Source organism: Podarcis cretensis (assembly GCF_951804945.1).
Source record: "Podarcis cretensis genome assembly, chromosome: 10".
Classification (NCBI taxonomy): Eukaryota; Metazoa; Chordata; class Lepidosauria; order Squamata; family Lacertidae; genus Podarcis; species Podarcis cretensis.
Window position 1 is genome coordinate 25,873,649 of NC_137179.1, and position 16,083 is coordinate 25,889,731.

At 41.4% G+C, this 16,083-nt stretch overlaps 1 protein-coding gene and 2 long non-coding RNA genes across 3 annotated transcripts in view; 2 read left to right on the forward strand and 1 right to left on the reverse strand.

Moving 5' to 3' along the window:
- The window catches only part of LOC307225322, a 68,349-nt gene extending 67,647 nt beyond the window's left edge, over positions 1–702 (forward strand). The window contains exon 6 of the long non-coding RNA XR_013842874.1: positions 623–702. This is a non-coding gene — a long non-coding RNA (uncharacterized lncRNA). The remainder of the gene's footprint in view (positions 1–622) is intronic.
- Positions 1–7,462, forward strand: part of LOC307225437 — a 187,449-nt gene extending 179,987 nt beyond the window's left edge. The window contains exon 2 of the long non-coding RNA XR_013843010.1: positions 3,579–7,462. This is a non-coding gene — a long non-coding RNA (uncharacterized lncRNA). The remainder of the gene's footprint in view (positions 1–3,578) is intronic.
- The window catches only part of NUAK1 (NUAK family kinase 1), a 48,101-nt gene continuing 38,601 nt past the window's right edge, over positions 6,584–16,083 (reverse strand). Inside the window, exons 5-7 of the mRNA XM_079992478.1 lie at positions 14,246–14,365; positions 13,765–13,897; positions 6,584–10,954 (exon numbers count right to left, since the gene is read on the reverse strand). Of these exons, the coding sequence (XP_079848604.1) occupies positions 9,810–10,954; positions 13,765–13,897; positions 14,246–14,365 (1,398 nt within the window). The 3' untranslated portion in view covers positions 6,584–9,809. The remainder of the gene's footprint in view (positions 10,955–13,764; positions 13,898–14,245; positions 14,366–16,083) is intronic.

Sequence of the window (16,083 nt, forward strand, 5' to 3'; positions counted from 1 at the left end):
AGAATCTTAGAGTTGGAAGGGACCCAAGGGTCATCTAGTCCAACTCCCTGCAACGCAGATATCTTAGCTAAAGCATCCATGACAGACGACCATCTAACCTCTGCTTAAAAACCTCCAAAGGGAGAGTCCACAACCTCCTGAGGGAGACAGTTCCACTGTCAAATAGCTCTTACTGTCTGAAAGTTTTTCCATACGTTTAGTCAGAATCTCCTTCTTGTCCTCATGGGAAATGTTCAACTGTGGTGAGCTTTGAACTGTTAGTTGTATTATAAGACTTATATTATATTCTAAATATTATATTCCAAAATTCCTCTATTATATCCCAAGTCCACGACATATGATACATAGTACCCCCTCCAACAGAGAGGAGAGGAGGCTGAATTGATCCGACTACATCCCAGAGATGTAAGGTGCCATTTTAGGCAACAGGTTAACGATACTTTCTTGATTTTTAATTGATGAATCAATTTTTCTCAATCAAGTTAGTGGGTATAACCAGCAATTCTGAATGTGATATATATTTAATACTAAACTTCTAAAACTTAAAAGAAGAAAATGGCGTGTGACCATTTTACTCCAAGAATAGCTGGAAATAGGTGCTGCATTCGTTTATGTATTTCAGATGCCCCACAGGCACAGGAAATACGGTACCTGGTGAGGAAGAGAAAGCTCATCAGCACCAGCAGAGGAGCACCAGCAGCAAAGCAAACTACAAGAGGCCAGCCATGGATAACTGAATGAGAGCAGCGCCTCAGCTGCATTCACTGACAGGCATTGAAGGAAAGGAAGAGGTCACAAAGCTCAGCAGGGGGCAGATGCTGTGAATGAGGGAATAGGAAATTTAGAAAAGTTTGCCAGAATCTAAAGGGTGAGGGGGCTAAGCAGTGAGATTTGGGAACCCCAGGTTCGGGGCAGGTGGAAGGGCACACATGCATATAAATATGTTTTTTGTTTGAGAGACCAAAACACTAATGAGTGCCTCTACTCTAGGAAGCCACATTTGAAAACGTTGTTTGATAACTGGTTAAAAATCCCCACAAAAAAAACTAAACTCCGCCTGTCTTTGAAAGCACTGTCTGCAATAACATCTAAAAAAAAAAAAAAAAAGTGGGGCAGGGGGTGTTGGGTGGGTTTTTCTTCTTCCACTTCACCCCGCTGCAACTACCAAAGCAAACTGAGATGACCTTTAAACAATTGTTTGCTTTTGCTCCACTGGATCCAAACAAAAGCTTTCTATTTCATATGCAAGTCTATGCAGCTGTAGATACTTCTATGGGGAAAGGTTAAGACATTTAGTGACCTTTGCAATGGATGACCTAATTGAAGAATCACCACAGCCTCTTCCTTTCTTTCTCTCTTTCTCTCTCTCTCTTTTTTTCTTGGTTATTCCAGAGAAGAAACCAAAAGGCAGCCCAACTCGCAAAATGCTAGCTTTGTGGAAATTACTGGGATGCACTGAGCAGCTCTGAACTATTTAACTAACAAAATCTAGTCATTAATTAAAGTGATTGCACAATGTAAGCCTTGGGTGTGTTCATTGCAAAGCTGATCAACTTAAGGTAAGCACAATCTTGGTCAATCCATCTTTCTTTTTAGAGGATATTTGCCTTGGAAGAAACCAATAAGGTAATTTACAGGCACCCACCCTACCATTCTGCCTTCTGGGAATTGCATCTCTGTGGGCGATGGCTTAGGAATCTCAGTGGCCTCCCACACAGAAACTACCCAGCTTCTTTGCGGTGTGGGATGAGAAAGGGCACCATATTTCAAAAGGACTGTAGGTCTGTGGTAAAAGTGTAACGTACACATGCACACATACCCATTGGAAGCATAAGCTGTTCAGTTGCATGGATTTGTCACCAAGTTCACAATTCAGTTCTGTGTTCCTGATAATAATCTGGTAGATCTTCAGCTAGGCTCAGTGTCAGGGTCTGGCATTGTTGGGTAGCTCCCAAGGGTCTCCAGAAGAGCCAACAGCTGACCCCAAATGGTGGTCACATCTGTTTAGACCTGGAGTTGCTCTCAGTGCCACTGTTTGTTTTCTCCAGGCAATGGCAGCTGCCATTTTGATTTCCCCACAACGCAATTTAAGCCCTGACGGAGCATCATATTGGAGCAATGCTACATTGAAACCCTGAGGCATTGTGGCAAGATTAGCTGATGGGTACCTCTAGTAAAGGTAAAGGTACCCCTGCCCGTACGGGCCAGTCTTGACAGACTCTGGGGTTGTGCGCCCATCTCACTTAAGAGGCCAGGGGCCAGCGCTGTCCGGAGACACTTCTGGGTCACGTGGCCAGCGTGACATCGCTGCTCTGGCCAGAGCCAGAGCCAGAGCCGCACACGGAAACGCCGTTTACCTTCCCGCTGGTAAGCGGTCCCTATTTATCTACTTGCACCCGGAGGTGCTTTCGAACTGCTAGGTTGGCAGGCGCTGGGACCGAGCAGCGGGAGCGCACCCCGCCGCAGGGATTCGAACCGCCGACCTTTCGCAAGCCCTAGGCGCTGAGGCTTTAACCCACAGCGCCACCTGCGTCCCCTAGGGTACCTCTACCTGAAACCCAATGCTAGTCAGAATGGACAATATCAGGTGAGATGGACCCATAGTCTGACCCAGGGGTAGGCAACCTAAGGTCCGGGGGCTGGATGCGGCCCAATCGCCTTCTCAATCAGGCCCACGGACGGTCCAGGAATCAGCGTGTTTTTACATGAGTAGAATGTGTCCTTTTATTTAAAATGCATCTCTGGGTTATTTGTGGGGCATAGGAATTTGTTCATTTCCCCCAAAAAATATATTCCGGCCCACCACATGGTCTGTGGGACGGTGGACCGGCCCATGGCTGAGAAAGGTTGCTAAACCCTCTGACCCGATACAGCAGCTTCCTAACACCCTCCCATCACACAGCTATCCTACCTTGGGTATATTTATTGCATTATACAAAACCATTCCAAGAGTTAAATCAACCAACTGTGGTCCCCATTTTCGGATCAAAGTTCTGCTGTTTTACTGTATAAAATGTGAATTGTGAAGAGTGAAGTCTTCCATATATCCAGTATTTGTTGGCAGAAAGGACAGAAGTAGTGTAGTTATAGGTAAAAACTATTGCATGGGAAGGACAGTAGTTCAGTGGTAGAGCAACTGCTTTCCAGGCAAAAGGTATCCCTGGTATCTCTAGATAGGGCTAGAGATGTCAAGGCCTGGTGGGGAGGAGAGACTGGAAAAATTGGGGGGAAAGGTAAAGGATCCCTGACAGTTAAGTCCTGTTGTGAATGACTCTGGGGATGTGGCACTCGTCTTGCTCTACTGGCCAAGGGAGCCAACGTTTGTCTGCAGACAGTTTTCCGGGTCATGTGAAACCAGAGCAGCACATGGAAACGCCATTTACCTTCCCACTGGAGTGGTACCTACCTATTTATCTACTTGCACTTTGATGTGCTTTCGAACTGCTAGGTTGGCAAGAGCTGGGACAGAGCAACTGGAGCTCACCCTGTCACGGGGATTCAAACCGCCAACCTTCCGATCGGCAAGCCCTAGGGTCAGTGGTTTAGACCACAGTGCCACCCGTGTCCCTAAAAAACAGGAGGGTTTTTTCCCCATTTTCCCCTGACCTTCACAACTCTCGGTAGGACTGGGAAAGAATTCTGTCTGAAACTCTGGACAGCCATTGCTAAGTCAGTGTAGCCAATACTGAGCTGCATGGACCAATAGTCTGACTGGGTATAACGCAGCTTCTTGTGTTGACACGTAATTCTTAGATTTGTTGCTGTTTTCTTCAGTTTCTCGGGAAAAGAAGTATGTAAAAGCTAGACTGGATTGAATGTAAATTCAATTTAAAAATGGCTCACTTCTCATGCCTATACAGCATTAACAAATAATGCATGCCAAACAAAGGGACATTCTAAATCACGCTTTCGTAAAATACTAAGTCTTTCCCCAGTTTAGCAGGCGGTGCGACAGTAGCTCCCTTCCTCCATTTTGTCCCAAGAGTTGATCCCTCCCAGAGCTCAAATTCATGGTCTTTTCAATAATTTGAGATTAACTCACTCTTTCTTTGTACTGAGTTTTCTGCGATTGCTGTGAGCAGAGAGTTTCATTATTTTTGCCTCCTGCCATTTGCAAAAGGAATGTATGTGTGTGGCAGGGAGATTCTATTTTTGCATGCAGGAGAACGAGGTTTCCGGATGCTCGTCCGCCTCTCTTGTCAGCATTTAGGCAGGCAGCAGAGCGAAGTCTTGTCTTCCTGCTGTGTTAATAAGCACTGTCCCCTCCCAGACATAGCTATGGGTTTGTAGAGGCTCAGAGTCCCTGCTGCGTTAATAAGCAGTATCCCATTCTGCACAAAATACACTGAGCGCATTTTTGAATGTACGTTCTGTAATTTTCTGTCGTCACCAGAGACTCACACGGATGTTGCATGCCTGCCTTAAGATGAGGGCAGTATGTGCTGCTAGAAAACACAATGGGATGCCTTTTTTTAAAAAAAAATGAAGTGTGTCAGGCCAAATGTGATTAAAAGTTGCTAAGCCTAAATTAAAAATGAGGAATGTGGCCAAAAAGAGACACAGGGCCTGTAAGGGAAAGGCTCATTGGTTTTACAAGGCCCCATGCAACTTCAAATGAATGTAATAGATGTCAGATGCAGCTTTCAGATGCAAGAGCTTTCTGAAGGCAGTGAAACCCACCTTAAGTGAAGAGGCGCCCATTTTGGATACTTTTTGCAAGTCACTTTTATGACATGAAATCTGCAATCCTAAGCTTTCTTAGTGGCAAGTAATTTCACCAAAATTAAGAGAACACACCAGGATGCAAATGAGTCAGTGTAGCACAGCAGCCTGGGTGTTGAGGAAGCCACGTAGCATAAATTATAGTCCTTGGCTACATTATAGTTACTATGGTTCTGTCCAAATTACATGACCTGGTTGTTCCAAGGATCAAGTAAGATAAGCTTTGAGTTCAGTGGAGAAAATTATGGGAAGCAACTGAAAAGAATTATTGGCATAGGCAAATTCAGCCCTCCAGATGTTTTGGGACTACAACTCCCATCATCCCTGACCACTGGTCCTGTTAGCTAGGGATGATGGGAGTTGTAGTCCCAAAACATCTGGAGGGCTGAGTTTGCCTATGCCTGGGTTATTGGCTCTAGGCTGCTCATTCACCCTTATCAGTGTAAGCTGTCACTTAATGCAGTCATAGCTGTGGAACTGCCTCCTTCATTATGCTCTATCACAAACTTCAAAACTAAGGGCTCATCCAGACTTCTGCTTCTCCCACTGCTTTCCCCTGGGGAACCCGTTCTTTACTGCTAAATCGAAACAAACGGCAATCAGGTTTTCCACGGCTTGTCATTTGCTCCAATTCAGCACTAAAGAGTAGGTTTCTCCAGGGGAAACAGTGGAGCAAACAGAAGACCACTGGGACCCATGCTTTCTAGGCAAGGGACAAGCGGATGTGGGAACGAGTCTTTTAAAGCCATTTTATAATTGCTTATGGAACTTATCACTTATGGAACTTGTAATAGCTTATGGAATTATGTGTGATTTATTTCTGAGTAAACATCCATAGGATTGGGCTGTAAACTCTCTGGAAATACTTTTGTGCAAACCCGGAGAATGGTATTAAAAATGTGTGGTCTATCTTACGTGAAGCCCAAGCTAGAAGCTTTTCCAGAAGCTCAGCCCATCCTGTTTGAATTGAAATTGTAGGGCAAGTGGGGGTTTATTTTAAATTACTGCATTTTACTTCTGTAGTTCCAGTCCTTTTAAAAAAAATGTTACTGGCAAATCATTCTTTATAATATAGGGAAGAACCTCAACAAAGTACATTTTTGATGAAATTCTTCTATTTGGATATATGAACAAGCACAAAAAATGGCTTCTAGGAATCAAAGACTTGATAATGCTTGGCCTATCAAAGTAGACTGTGATGAATTTAATAAATTGGAGGTCCATGTATATTTTTGTCTTCTCCCAGGCAACCTATCTGCAAGCTAAAGCAATATTCCTTAAATCACGACACATCTGATCACAGCAGATGGTGAACAGTCTTTTGCCTAATTAGCATTCGGATTCACATTCAGCTTTTTAAAAAGGAAAATACAAACTATCATTCCTTCTTTGCCTGTTCAGAGGATATTAGGATGTTCCCTGACTACAAAAGGGATAGATAAGGTTGCTCCTAAAATAATCAGTTTGGCTCTTGTTAGTAGCATTGCTTGCCTCCAAATGAGGAACTGGAAGTCTCTTAAGTTTTTTTTTTTTTTTTTAAGAATTCTAATTCTTATTTTACTCTGCTCGTGGTGGTTTAGAATTTCATTTTGCTAAGCTGCTTTGAACTGTTCACTGCAAAAGATGGGATATATATCCCTTAAATAAAGATGAAAATATTGGATCTTTTAGTATGCCAAATTGCTCATAGCATTCAAGTTCCAACAATTACCCACATCATCTCTCAGTATAGCTAGAAGACAAAAGCTCTGACTCAACACCATAGCACCTTTTGTAAGGAAGTGTTGCAATCCTGTTTAAAATAGTCATTAAATGGATGCCCAAAAGCCAATTCTTTAAAAGGACGGGGAAATCAACACCATTCACATTTTATTGACTTTTTATTTAATAAAAAAGACAGTATCAGATTAAAAATACAAACACTTTGGGTGATTATCCAGCTTTTCCCCCTGCCTCGTAGAGATAAAACCAAACAATGAGCAAAAGAAAAACAACAAATTATTATTTTTAAAGGTAACATTTTGGCCAGAGCTGTAAAATAATGCTGCACCAATTAAATTACACCAAAATATATTATTATACCTTTGAAATGGCTTTCAGACCAATAAATTAAAAGAGACAAATTCAAATAAAAAGTCAACTTTGAAATACAAAAAAGTCCCAAATTAAATAAGAGGAAAAAAATACACAACGCTAATAATAACAACAATGTGCAGTCAAGTGTTCTGCTTCTTCTAGGAATGGTAACATGCCAGTAAGTCCCTACAGAACATTTTCCAGTTTGGCAGCAATCAGTCAATCATTCACATTTGTACACAAGACGGCAGGCCTGGGCAACAGCCTCGGGCAGACATGAGGAACCCGGGGCCCTCTGAACGTTGGTGGACTCCAACTCCCATCAGCCCCAGACAGCATGGCCAATGGAAAGGGATGATGTGAGTTGTAATACAGCAACATATGGAGGGCCACAGTTCTCCCTGTGGGCTAAGTAGAGCTCAGATGTACGGGTGATTCTTAGTTCCTCTCCGGGGCAGTTGAGTTCCTTTTTCTTCACTACATACATCAATTAAACATTTAATTCAGCCAGATGGGCAGGCATTGTAAGTCAGTATTGTTCCACTGAAATCAAACTCCATTAGGTCAACTGAGACCAGTCACAGCTGCCAAGGGAGCAAGGCTTATGCACCCGGATTAAAACATGATCTTCATGCTAATACAAAGTTTTATCCAAATTACTGCAGTACTCTGTTTCAAAAAAAGGCACAGCAAATCTTTTAGACTTCTGCATCCTTCCAAGGCTGCAATTCTATGCTTAATTACTTGACTTGTTTACTTCTTAGTAAACATGATTTAGGAGTGGGCTGCACATCACACATGGCATGAATATTAGAGTTGCAATTCCAAAGAAGGTATATTCCTTTGCTTCATACTGTGACATATATCAAACAGTAAACAGAGAATCCTAACTCAGCCACAGGGGATGGATGGGTTAGGGGAAGAGATTCCATTCTCATGCCTAGAAGTCTGGGTATATGGATTTTATAAGGAATCGATGTCATTTTGACCAAGACTGGTTAATTAATTTGGTTCATTGCCTTGTAGAGAGATACAGCTGTTCTGAAGAATTAGGAAACCTTTTCAGGAAACTGGAACTAAATAATTCACCCATCTGAATGGGAAGTGAAAGTGTTCTTACACAACCTATAGGCAGTTCAGGCATACTTATGAGAAATATAAAACATTTCCCACCAGCTCAGGTATTTTCTTGTCTTTTACTCTGGAATCTCTTCAGTTTGGCACTAGTTCCCTGAAACATTTGGAGCCCCAAGGTAGAGTATGATAGTTTCTGCTTTCAGCTAAAGTCTTGAAGTTGGCACTGGTTAAACGCAGGAAAAGAATCTTGGACTATTTCCTGTAGTTATGTGTGCATGTTGACTTTGTTTTAAAGCTGCAAACAATTTGGTGTTGTAAGCTAATACAGTAATGCAACTCTATTTGAACTAAGAGCTGCTTACTGGAATAACCATGACCAGAAGTTATTCTGAATTGCCCAGGCCTGTCAAACACATAGTGCCTATTTAAAAAGAGGCTTACATTCACATAATCCAGTAGACCCAAGTGGTACCTTTATGGGAGTTGAAGCCTTTAACTCAAGGGTGGCTAATCTGTGTCCCTCCATGATAACCCCCATCACCCTTGATTACTGACCATGCTGGCTGGGGCGGAGGGGAACTAGAGTCTGACAAAACCTGGAGAGCCACAGGTTAGCTACCCCTCCTTTAGGTGCAATATTTAAATTCAACCCATTGGAAATAAATCTTTTGTCTTCTCTGATTTGACCCCACTGTCTATGAAACATCAACCCAAATACATACACATTCTTAAACTGAATCCCTCAAGTCTACTTTCCTATTACTTTCTTCCTACTCATAAACCATTCCCCCATTGTATTACATACTGACAAGGGCTCTGGAATTCTGTAAAACTCTTTGAAGTTTATAACTACAAGACTCAATTCATCCAATTAAAATTTTACCAGTTTATGGTATCATAAGTTTTGTTGATCTTTGTAGTTCACCTAAGTTTGCATAGATGCACACATGTCCCCCGCCCTTAGAATTCCTTATTCCTTTAGTAATGGGAGACTGTATTGTCTCATTTCCAGACTGCTGCTGAAAAATCTTCAATGAATTAAAGCTTGCCTGCATACTGCTTTATTCATTCTAGTTTCTCAGTGGCCATACATACATACACACAGGTATGTAGAGAGGCTACTGGCAAGTAGCTACTTCTCAGTGTGCTTGTCTGGTCTTTCCTTGGCATTTTATGTAACCTTACAGTGATTATGCAATTTCCAGAGCCCCTGATGGAATTTATTTCATATTATTCTTTTGCTTGGAAGAAGAAATCTTCCTTACTCCCAACACTTCATCCTTTTACTACATTGCTATCTCTTCCTAGACTAACTTTTCTATGAATTCAAATAACTTCCACTCAAATTACTAATCACATTTCAGCAGGCGACACTATCAAATGATAACTGGCAGTGTCAATCATTGGTTGGGCAAATCTGTGTGCAGCTGGCAGCCCTCTTCTGAATGTGCATATTCCTTAGGGCATATAGATATTGACAAATCTACCAGCAAATGATTTCTTATACTTAACAGTTGAATTTCTTTTTTAAAAAAAAATATTTTGTTTTACTTTTAGCATTATAGCTTTTCCAGTGGTTAGTTACCTTCTCTAATATAAATATATGTACCCTTTTTCCAGTTTACATTTTGTCTAGCTTCAACTTACAGCCACTGCAATATGATCCTTTTCTGTCTGCCAGATTCCAGAGTTTCTGCTTCATACTTTATTGTAACGTCTTTGGATACTAGGTAGTATTTTGACTGAATGAGCTATAAGGTTGCATAATGAGCATGAGATGAATTTTTCCTCAACATAACTTAAGTATTTCTGCTCAGTCTGTCTGCTCAACATCACTTCAATAACACTACCACTGTCAACAAATTGATACTGGGCCAACTCCATCATAAAGGTACCCAAAACCCTTTCCTTCCAGCCCTGCTATCTTCCCTCTGCTAGTTAAGTTTGTTACAGATCTCCAGAGCTTTCTTGTAGACCTGAGTGACATCATCCATGTCTGTAAGCAAAGAAAAACTGCTATCGCCTGTCCGATTCCGATAGCGCTTCAGATATTGTGGCCGTGAGCGATTTTGAAGTCCTTGGAAATCTTGGATCTGGAGGAAGTTTTCAGCAGACACACAGCTCCTTATCCTAAGCCTGTTCTCTTGCAAATCCACCAAGTCAAAAGAGTCACTGGACAGGATGCTGTCATCACTAATCACGCTGGAAGGGCGGCTATAACTTCGAGATAATCCATCTCCAGGCAGGATAGCTTCCTCCATGGCTTCCAGCATCGGTGTGTCGGGGCTGATCAAAGCAGAATCTGTGCTACTGGTGGAATACTTGCTATTATGTTTTAAAATACCTTTGCGCCTGTAGGAATGACTGTGAGACTCTATCCTTAGTGTTTCAATAGTGCCTGGGGACGTATCGCTATTTCCTGCCTCCTCATTACGGTCCAAGAGTTCTGAAGATTCGCTCCGTTCTGGAGATGAGTAGTAGCCAGATTCTCTTTGCTGCGTCTTCTTAAGGATTCCTTTTTTTGGCATTAAGGAAGACTGCTTAGTGCTGTATTTACCCGTGACCTCCCCCTCCACAACGTTCTTACTGGACATCCCTGTCCTGCATAACTCCTGCTCCATTTTAAAAGTGGAGGGTAATACTGGATTGACTACTCCTTCTATATATCCTGCACTATGAGAGCGATGTTCACTGTTGCTCCTTTTCTTTAAGATGCCTTTTGGCCTCTTGGAGTTCGGCTTGCATGCATTTTCAACTCCTCCTTCCTGGATAGACTGTGCAATGTCATTTTCCTTCTTTGATTTTTTCAAGGATCTCTGTCTCTCTAGTGTGACTTCAGATCCTTTTGGTTTGGAAAGGCACTTCATTTTGGTGTCAGTCTCTGGCTGCAAGCCGCTAGAACGATGATGCCAATCTATGAACCGAGACAGCAGGGGGGACTCAGAGTCTTGCAGGGCATCACAGTCACAAACACTGCTCTTGTAGCCCCAGTTAACCCACCAGTGGTTGGCTATGTCTTCAATAGTTGCTCTGCGCTCAGGATTCACCATCAGCATCCACCTGATCAGGCCTCGAGCATCTACAGGAAAAGAAAACCAATTTCAACCATTCTACCATGACTTTTTAAAACTTTAATTCTAAATTGGAAGCATGACATAGAAACAAGTGCAACAAAGCACTGCAGCAGGTTAGCGTTATAGCTCTTTTGACAGCTATCTACCTTCAGATATTCCCTAGCTGAAGACTCATGATACAAGTTGCCACTGTGTTTTAGTAATCTGAGTAGCTTTCCATATTAGGGTTAGTCTTGTGAAATACATGGGCTATTGAATCACTATGGCCTAGTTCTCAGTGTGTCTGGGCTGCACCACTTCAGCCTGCTGGCAGGAGCTCACATGAATGAAATCCAGACAGCCAAACAAACAGACAAGCAACACACAGAGAGAAAACCAGATGCCACAGAGAACGGTAAGCTATAATCCTTCTCCTTGACGTTTAGTTTTCTATAGGGGGGATTGTTTTGTATGGAGAAACCCCCACCTGAAATCTGAAGTGGTATAACCCAAAGACAGATTTATCAACTTGGCGACAACTAGGTTAATGTGCATGGCAGATTCTCAGCACACCCATGTTCACCTTCCTACACATGGGATAGAAGGTTTTTTGTGTAATAGAAATGTTTACTATTATCCAAATGTTCTGGACAGGCAGAGCCTTCCTTATCTTCCTATTGCCATCTTCAGGCATATTGAAGACTTTATCCTGCGTGAGCCGTGGTCTGCCCATTCCTTCGAGCTACTACCAATGCAGAAACCATGCAAGTAGATGTGTTGTGCACCACTATGCCCATAATAAAGGTGTAAATGGTAAAGTATGTCATGCAAACTATCTAACCTTCATTTGTACAGGGTTTACACAAAACAAGATTTCCCTCCACATGGGGGGGGGGGGACTTGTCTCATGCTGCAATATTTGTGTGCTTCCAAACTCCCAAAACACACAAAATATTACAGTGCTCAAACTGCATTTTGCTAGAAGACATTAATATTATAGGAATTTTATTTCATGAGATATTTTATAATTCGGCCTCAACATTCTTCCTACAACCTTGCTTGAAGATTCAAGCCCAGAGTTCTCCTACAATTATTCTAAACTTTAAATTATTTTAAAAGTTTATTGTAACAGAATTTAATTGTAACATAATAAATAATAAGTAATAAATAACAGAAAATGAACACCACATACAAAGATTCCTTGTCCCTTCTCTATCTACCTCCCCTTTGTCTTTTATACTTTCCCCCTCTTCTAGATTGGGTACCCCTTTCTGATTGCCTCTCCAAACTGCTATTGATAACCTTTTGCCCAGTATTTTGCTATTCCTGCCAGGCCTATAACCAGGCTTGCCCCGCTCCACACCACTAAATTTTCTATGCCCCCCCCTAAATTTCCTACAAACAAAAAATGAAACCAACAGGAAAGCCTTTGTCCCCCCTCCCTTTCTTTCTTAAAGGTCCTTTTGTCATGTTTTTTCTCTCTGAGAGGCAAAGCAAGCCCCAAGGCACAAAAAACAAGCTGGTGGGTGAGGGGCTACACCAATCAGAACCATGCGTTCAAGTGGCTGTTTGCTCTTTCAAGTCTGAATACTTCATCAGTATGTATGGAGGGGGGAGAAGAGGAGAGAGAGAGTGAGTCAATTTTATTTCATTTTTTCATTACAAAGCAAAGGACAGGACCCACAGGCTTCCCTTGAGCAAGGCATCTTGAGAACCTATTTTTCCCCATTTGGGATGGAGACTTGCAAGGAGAGGAAGAGAGAATTCTGGAGGCTTCGGTTGAAATGCTTGGGAAATCCTTTGCAGCTGGAATGACTAGCAATCCAATACATTCTGGGTTGTGTTCAATCCTACTGAAAAGAAGATCCACTGAAATTAATTGGTTCTGAACTAATAGCCATGTCTATTAAGTCCAATGGGTCTGTTTTGAGTAGGACTAGCACTGAATACCACCCACTTATGTAGGAATACATGGGTATTGATAATGCTAATGAAATGGGTGGGTTGGGAGAATTTTGGAAGCTTTTGTTGAAATGCAATGAGTTGTTGGAGAGGGGGGATATTTATTAAGCCCTTTTCTCTTGTTGGCCTCTTTTACTCCTCTCTTCAGCCCAACTCTCAATTCAACCCATGATAAACACTGCAGATTATCAAGTCAAAGGCTACCACTGTGATCAAATTGTCAGTCTAAAATTAGTAAATTTGCCGCCATGTCATCAGCCACCTCCTGTATACTACAAAGCTGGAGAACCTGTGGTCCTCCAGATGTTTGACTAAAACTCCCATAAATCCCTGGCTGCACTAGCAGGGGCTGTTGGGAGTGGGAAGTTCAACATCTGGAGGAGCACAGGTTCCCCTTCTCAGGGATTCTAGAAGCCATGCAATTATTGTTATTGATGGTAGACATGGGACCAAATTCTTGGGATAATGATTTGCTCCTCCAGGGCTATTCATCGTTTCCTTGGTATTTTTTTATGTATACTGCTGTGCAAAGTTACCAGGACTGATATGAATCACTACTGTGTATCATTTTACAGCTTGTCCCACCAATTCCATTTGCAAAAACAAAAACTGTCTGCTGTCTTAGATGTAGCTGAAGAAAGGGGGCAAAGTTTCCTGAAAACAATAAAATCTACTAACATAGAATTCTCTACGTTTCCCAGTCTTTTTTTAAAAAAAAAATTACGCTGAAATTAGGAAGTAAATTGAGAATCACCTGCCCTTTGTCATTTATCTTACCATTATCCTAAGACTTCCATAAACCAAAGACTAGAAAATAGGTAAAACAAATCATTATTATATCATTTTAATCCACTGTGCCAGATCTTTCTGATACCTGAGGGCTGTGTTGGCTCACGATATTCTCCACTGCTGATCTGCCTGATTAGATTTTTGTGATCAAAGCCATCAAAGGGCATGGTTCCATAAACAAGGGTGTAAAGCAGTACACCGAGAGCCCAGCTGTCAACCTAAAGCAAAGAGACAAGAAACATAACAGACAGAAAAGTGGTCACTTGAAGTCTATGACATTCGAAGAAGCATTGAACATCCAGCAATGCTTAATATCCTACAGATATGATAGGATAGCTGCAAGATAATCTGGCATTGTACTTTGTACACAAAACTAATGAAAGCAATATTTTAACAGTTCCTCACGCTAAAGATGAAGAATCTATTTGATTTATCAAGGCCAAGGCTGTGATCATTTAATCAAATTCCAAGCAGTCAAATGCCCCAGACAGGTACCACATTGCAACGTTTTGTTGCATGTGTGATAATATTTTCATTTCACTTCCTTTCTTCCTCATTCTGCTTACCTCTGGGCCTCGGTAGGGTCTTCCATTGACAATTTCTGGAGATGCGTACAGTGGGCTTCCACAGAAAGTCTGAAGAAATTTGTCTTTCTGATAAAGATTTGAAAGTCCAAAGTCTGCAATCTGTGAAGACAAATGCAACCAATTCCTGTAGTGTAACTTACCAAAATGTAAGACAGGGAGTGTGATTTATTGATCACACCAACCTGGGCATTGAGTACCAATCTGGGGCCCTGGCTAATTAATCACTTTTCACTCTGATAAAAGCTTTCTCCTCGTTGTTCAATGTGTTTGCTTCTGCCCTGTATTCCACTTATTCTAAATTCAGTTTTAACTAAGAGATTTTCTAAAATAAATTCTAAGTTTCCCACAGTTTTCAGTTTCTTCTATTCACCTGCATCTTTTCCCAACTCTACATTACCAATCTGCACATACATTGGAAAAAACAATGTTGATGTGACTGTTCATCCAATATTATTCTATTTTTTTTTTTTTACTGATGTGCACATGTGGTCCTGTGCATTGGTAAAACACAAAAGATTCTTGGCACGCCTATATGATCAGTCACATCAAGTTTGCTTTTCTCTGCTATTTATGAATGACTAAAATGAACACAAGTGTTGGTAAAACCCCCACCCCCAAAAAGCCTGATGCAAACTTCAATACCGCTTTAAATACAGTATTTCAACAATACATATGTGAACTTTGGTAATAGTGGAAGAGAGACATGCAGCAAACTATGGATTCATGATGTGCTGTACAAATTTCAGAAATAAAAAACCGGAATGTTGATGGCTATCTAATGCATCAGTTCTACTTCAAAAACACAACCAAGTATATGGAACTCCGTATCTGGGGAGAAAAATCAGGAAAGCAAAAACAGAATTTCAGAAGCATCCTTAGTAAAAGAATATGAGAATTCACATGAGTTTATTTGTAAAGTTCTAGGCCTTAATCGTTTAGAAAGGATTTATTTTTCCTTGTGGTCTTGGTCTTTTTTCCTTCTCTAGGTCATCAGAGCCCAAGAATCGTTCCTGAATGAGGTGGACTTGTACTAAAGAACAGTTTTATTTTGTTTTATCTTGGGTAAGATTAGCACATGGCTTTTGTTCCATACCCAGGAGTCAGGATCCAAGTGATCCCTACATTTCGATGAGGAAGTAATTCTCTATCTTGTCAATTAGCCAATGACCCCAAGGAATGTTGCCTTTCTTCTGCAGCTTGTGGATGGACTGACTCATTTGCTTGAGCGGCTCGCATTTTTAATGAAATGATTCCCTGAACCTAGAAGGAATTTCTGGATAATCATTACCTGCTGTTGGCATGCTATTATCAGGATATTACCTAATCTGGAGAGGGTGACTACATGGGTTAAGGTACTACTTTAGAGCAGAGAATTGCACTTGGTGGCCAGTGAGACCCTTTTCACTGCTGTGGTTTATGACTCTTCATTGCCCTGTGCTCCATTATATGCAGTGTACATTACTGCCATTTTGACTTACATCACCTTTAAATACTATCTACTGTATGTAATCCAGTTATACATCTATGTACCAGTTTGTTGGCTGTCACATCTGTATTTGTGGTGTATCTGTGATGTATCATCTCAAGTTCATTTGCAACAGGACTTTAAAAACAAACCTGGTATCTCAACCCATATTGTAGTAATCCTTTAGAGGAAAACTATGGGAAAACTGTGTTCTGTAAAACCTTCACTGGCCTAGAATCTCATTAGAAGCAGCTGGTGTACAATTGCAGTCTGCAAATGCATTCTTGGGGCTCAGGTTGCGGTTAATTGTCTTAAATAAATTCCACTTTCTTATCAAATCACTCTGATTGGC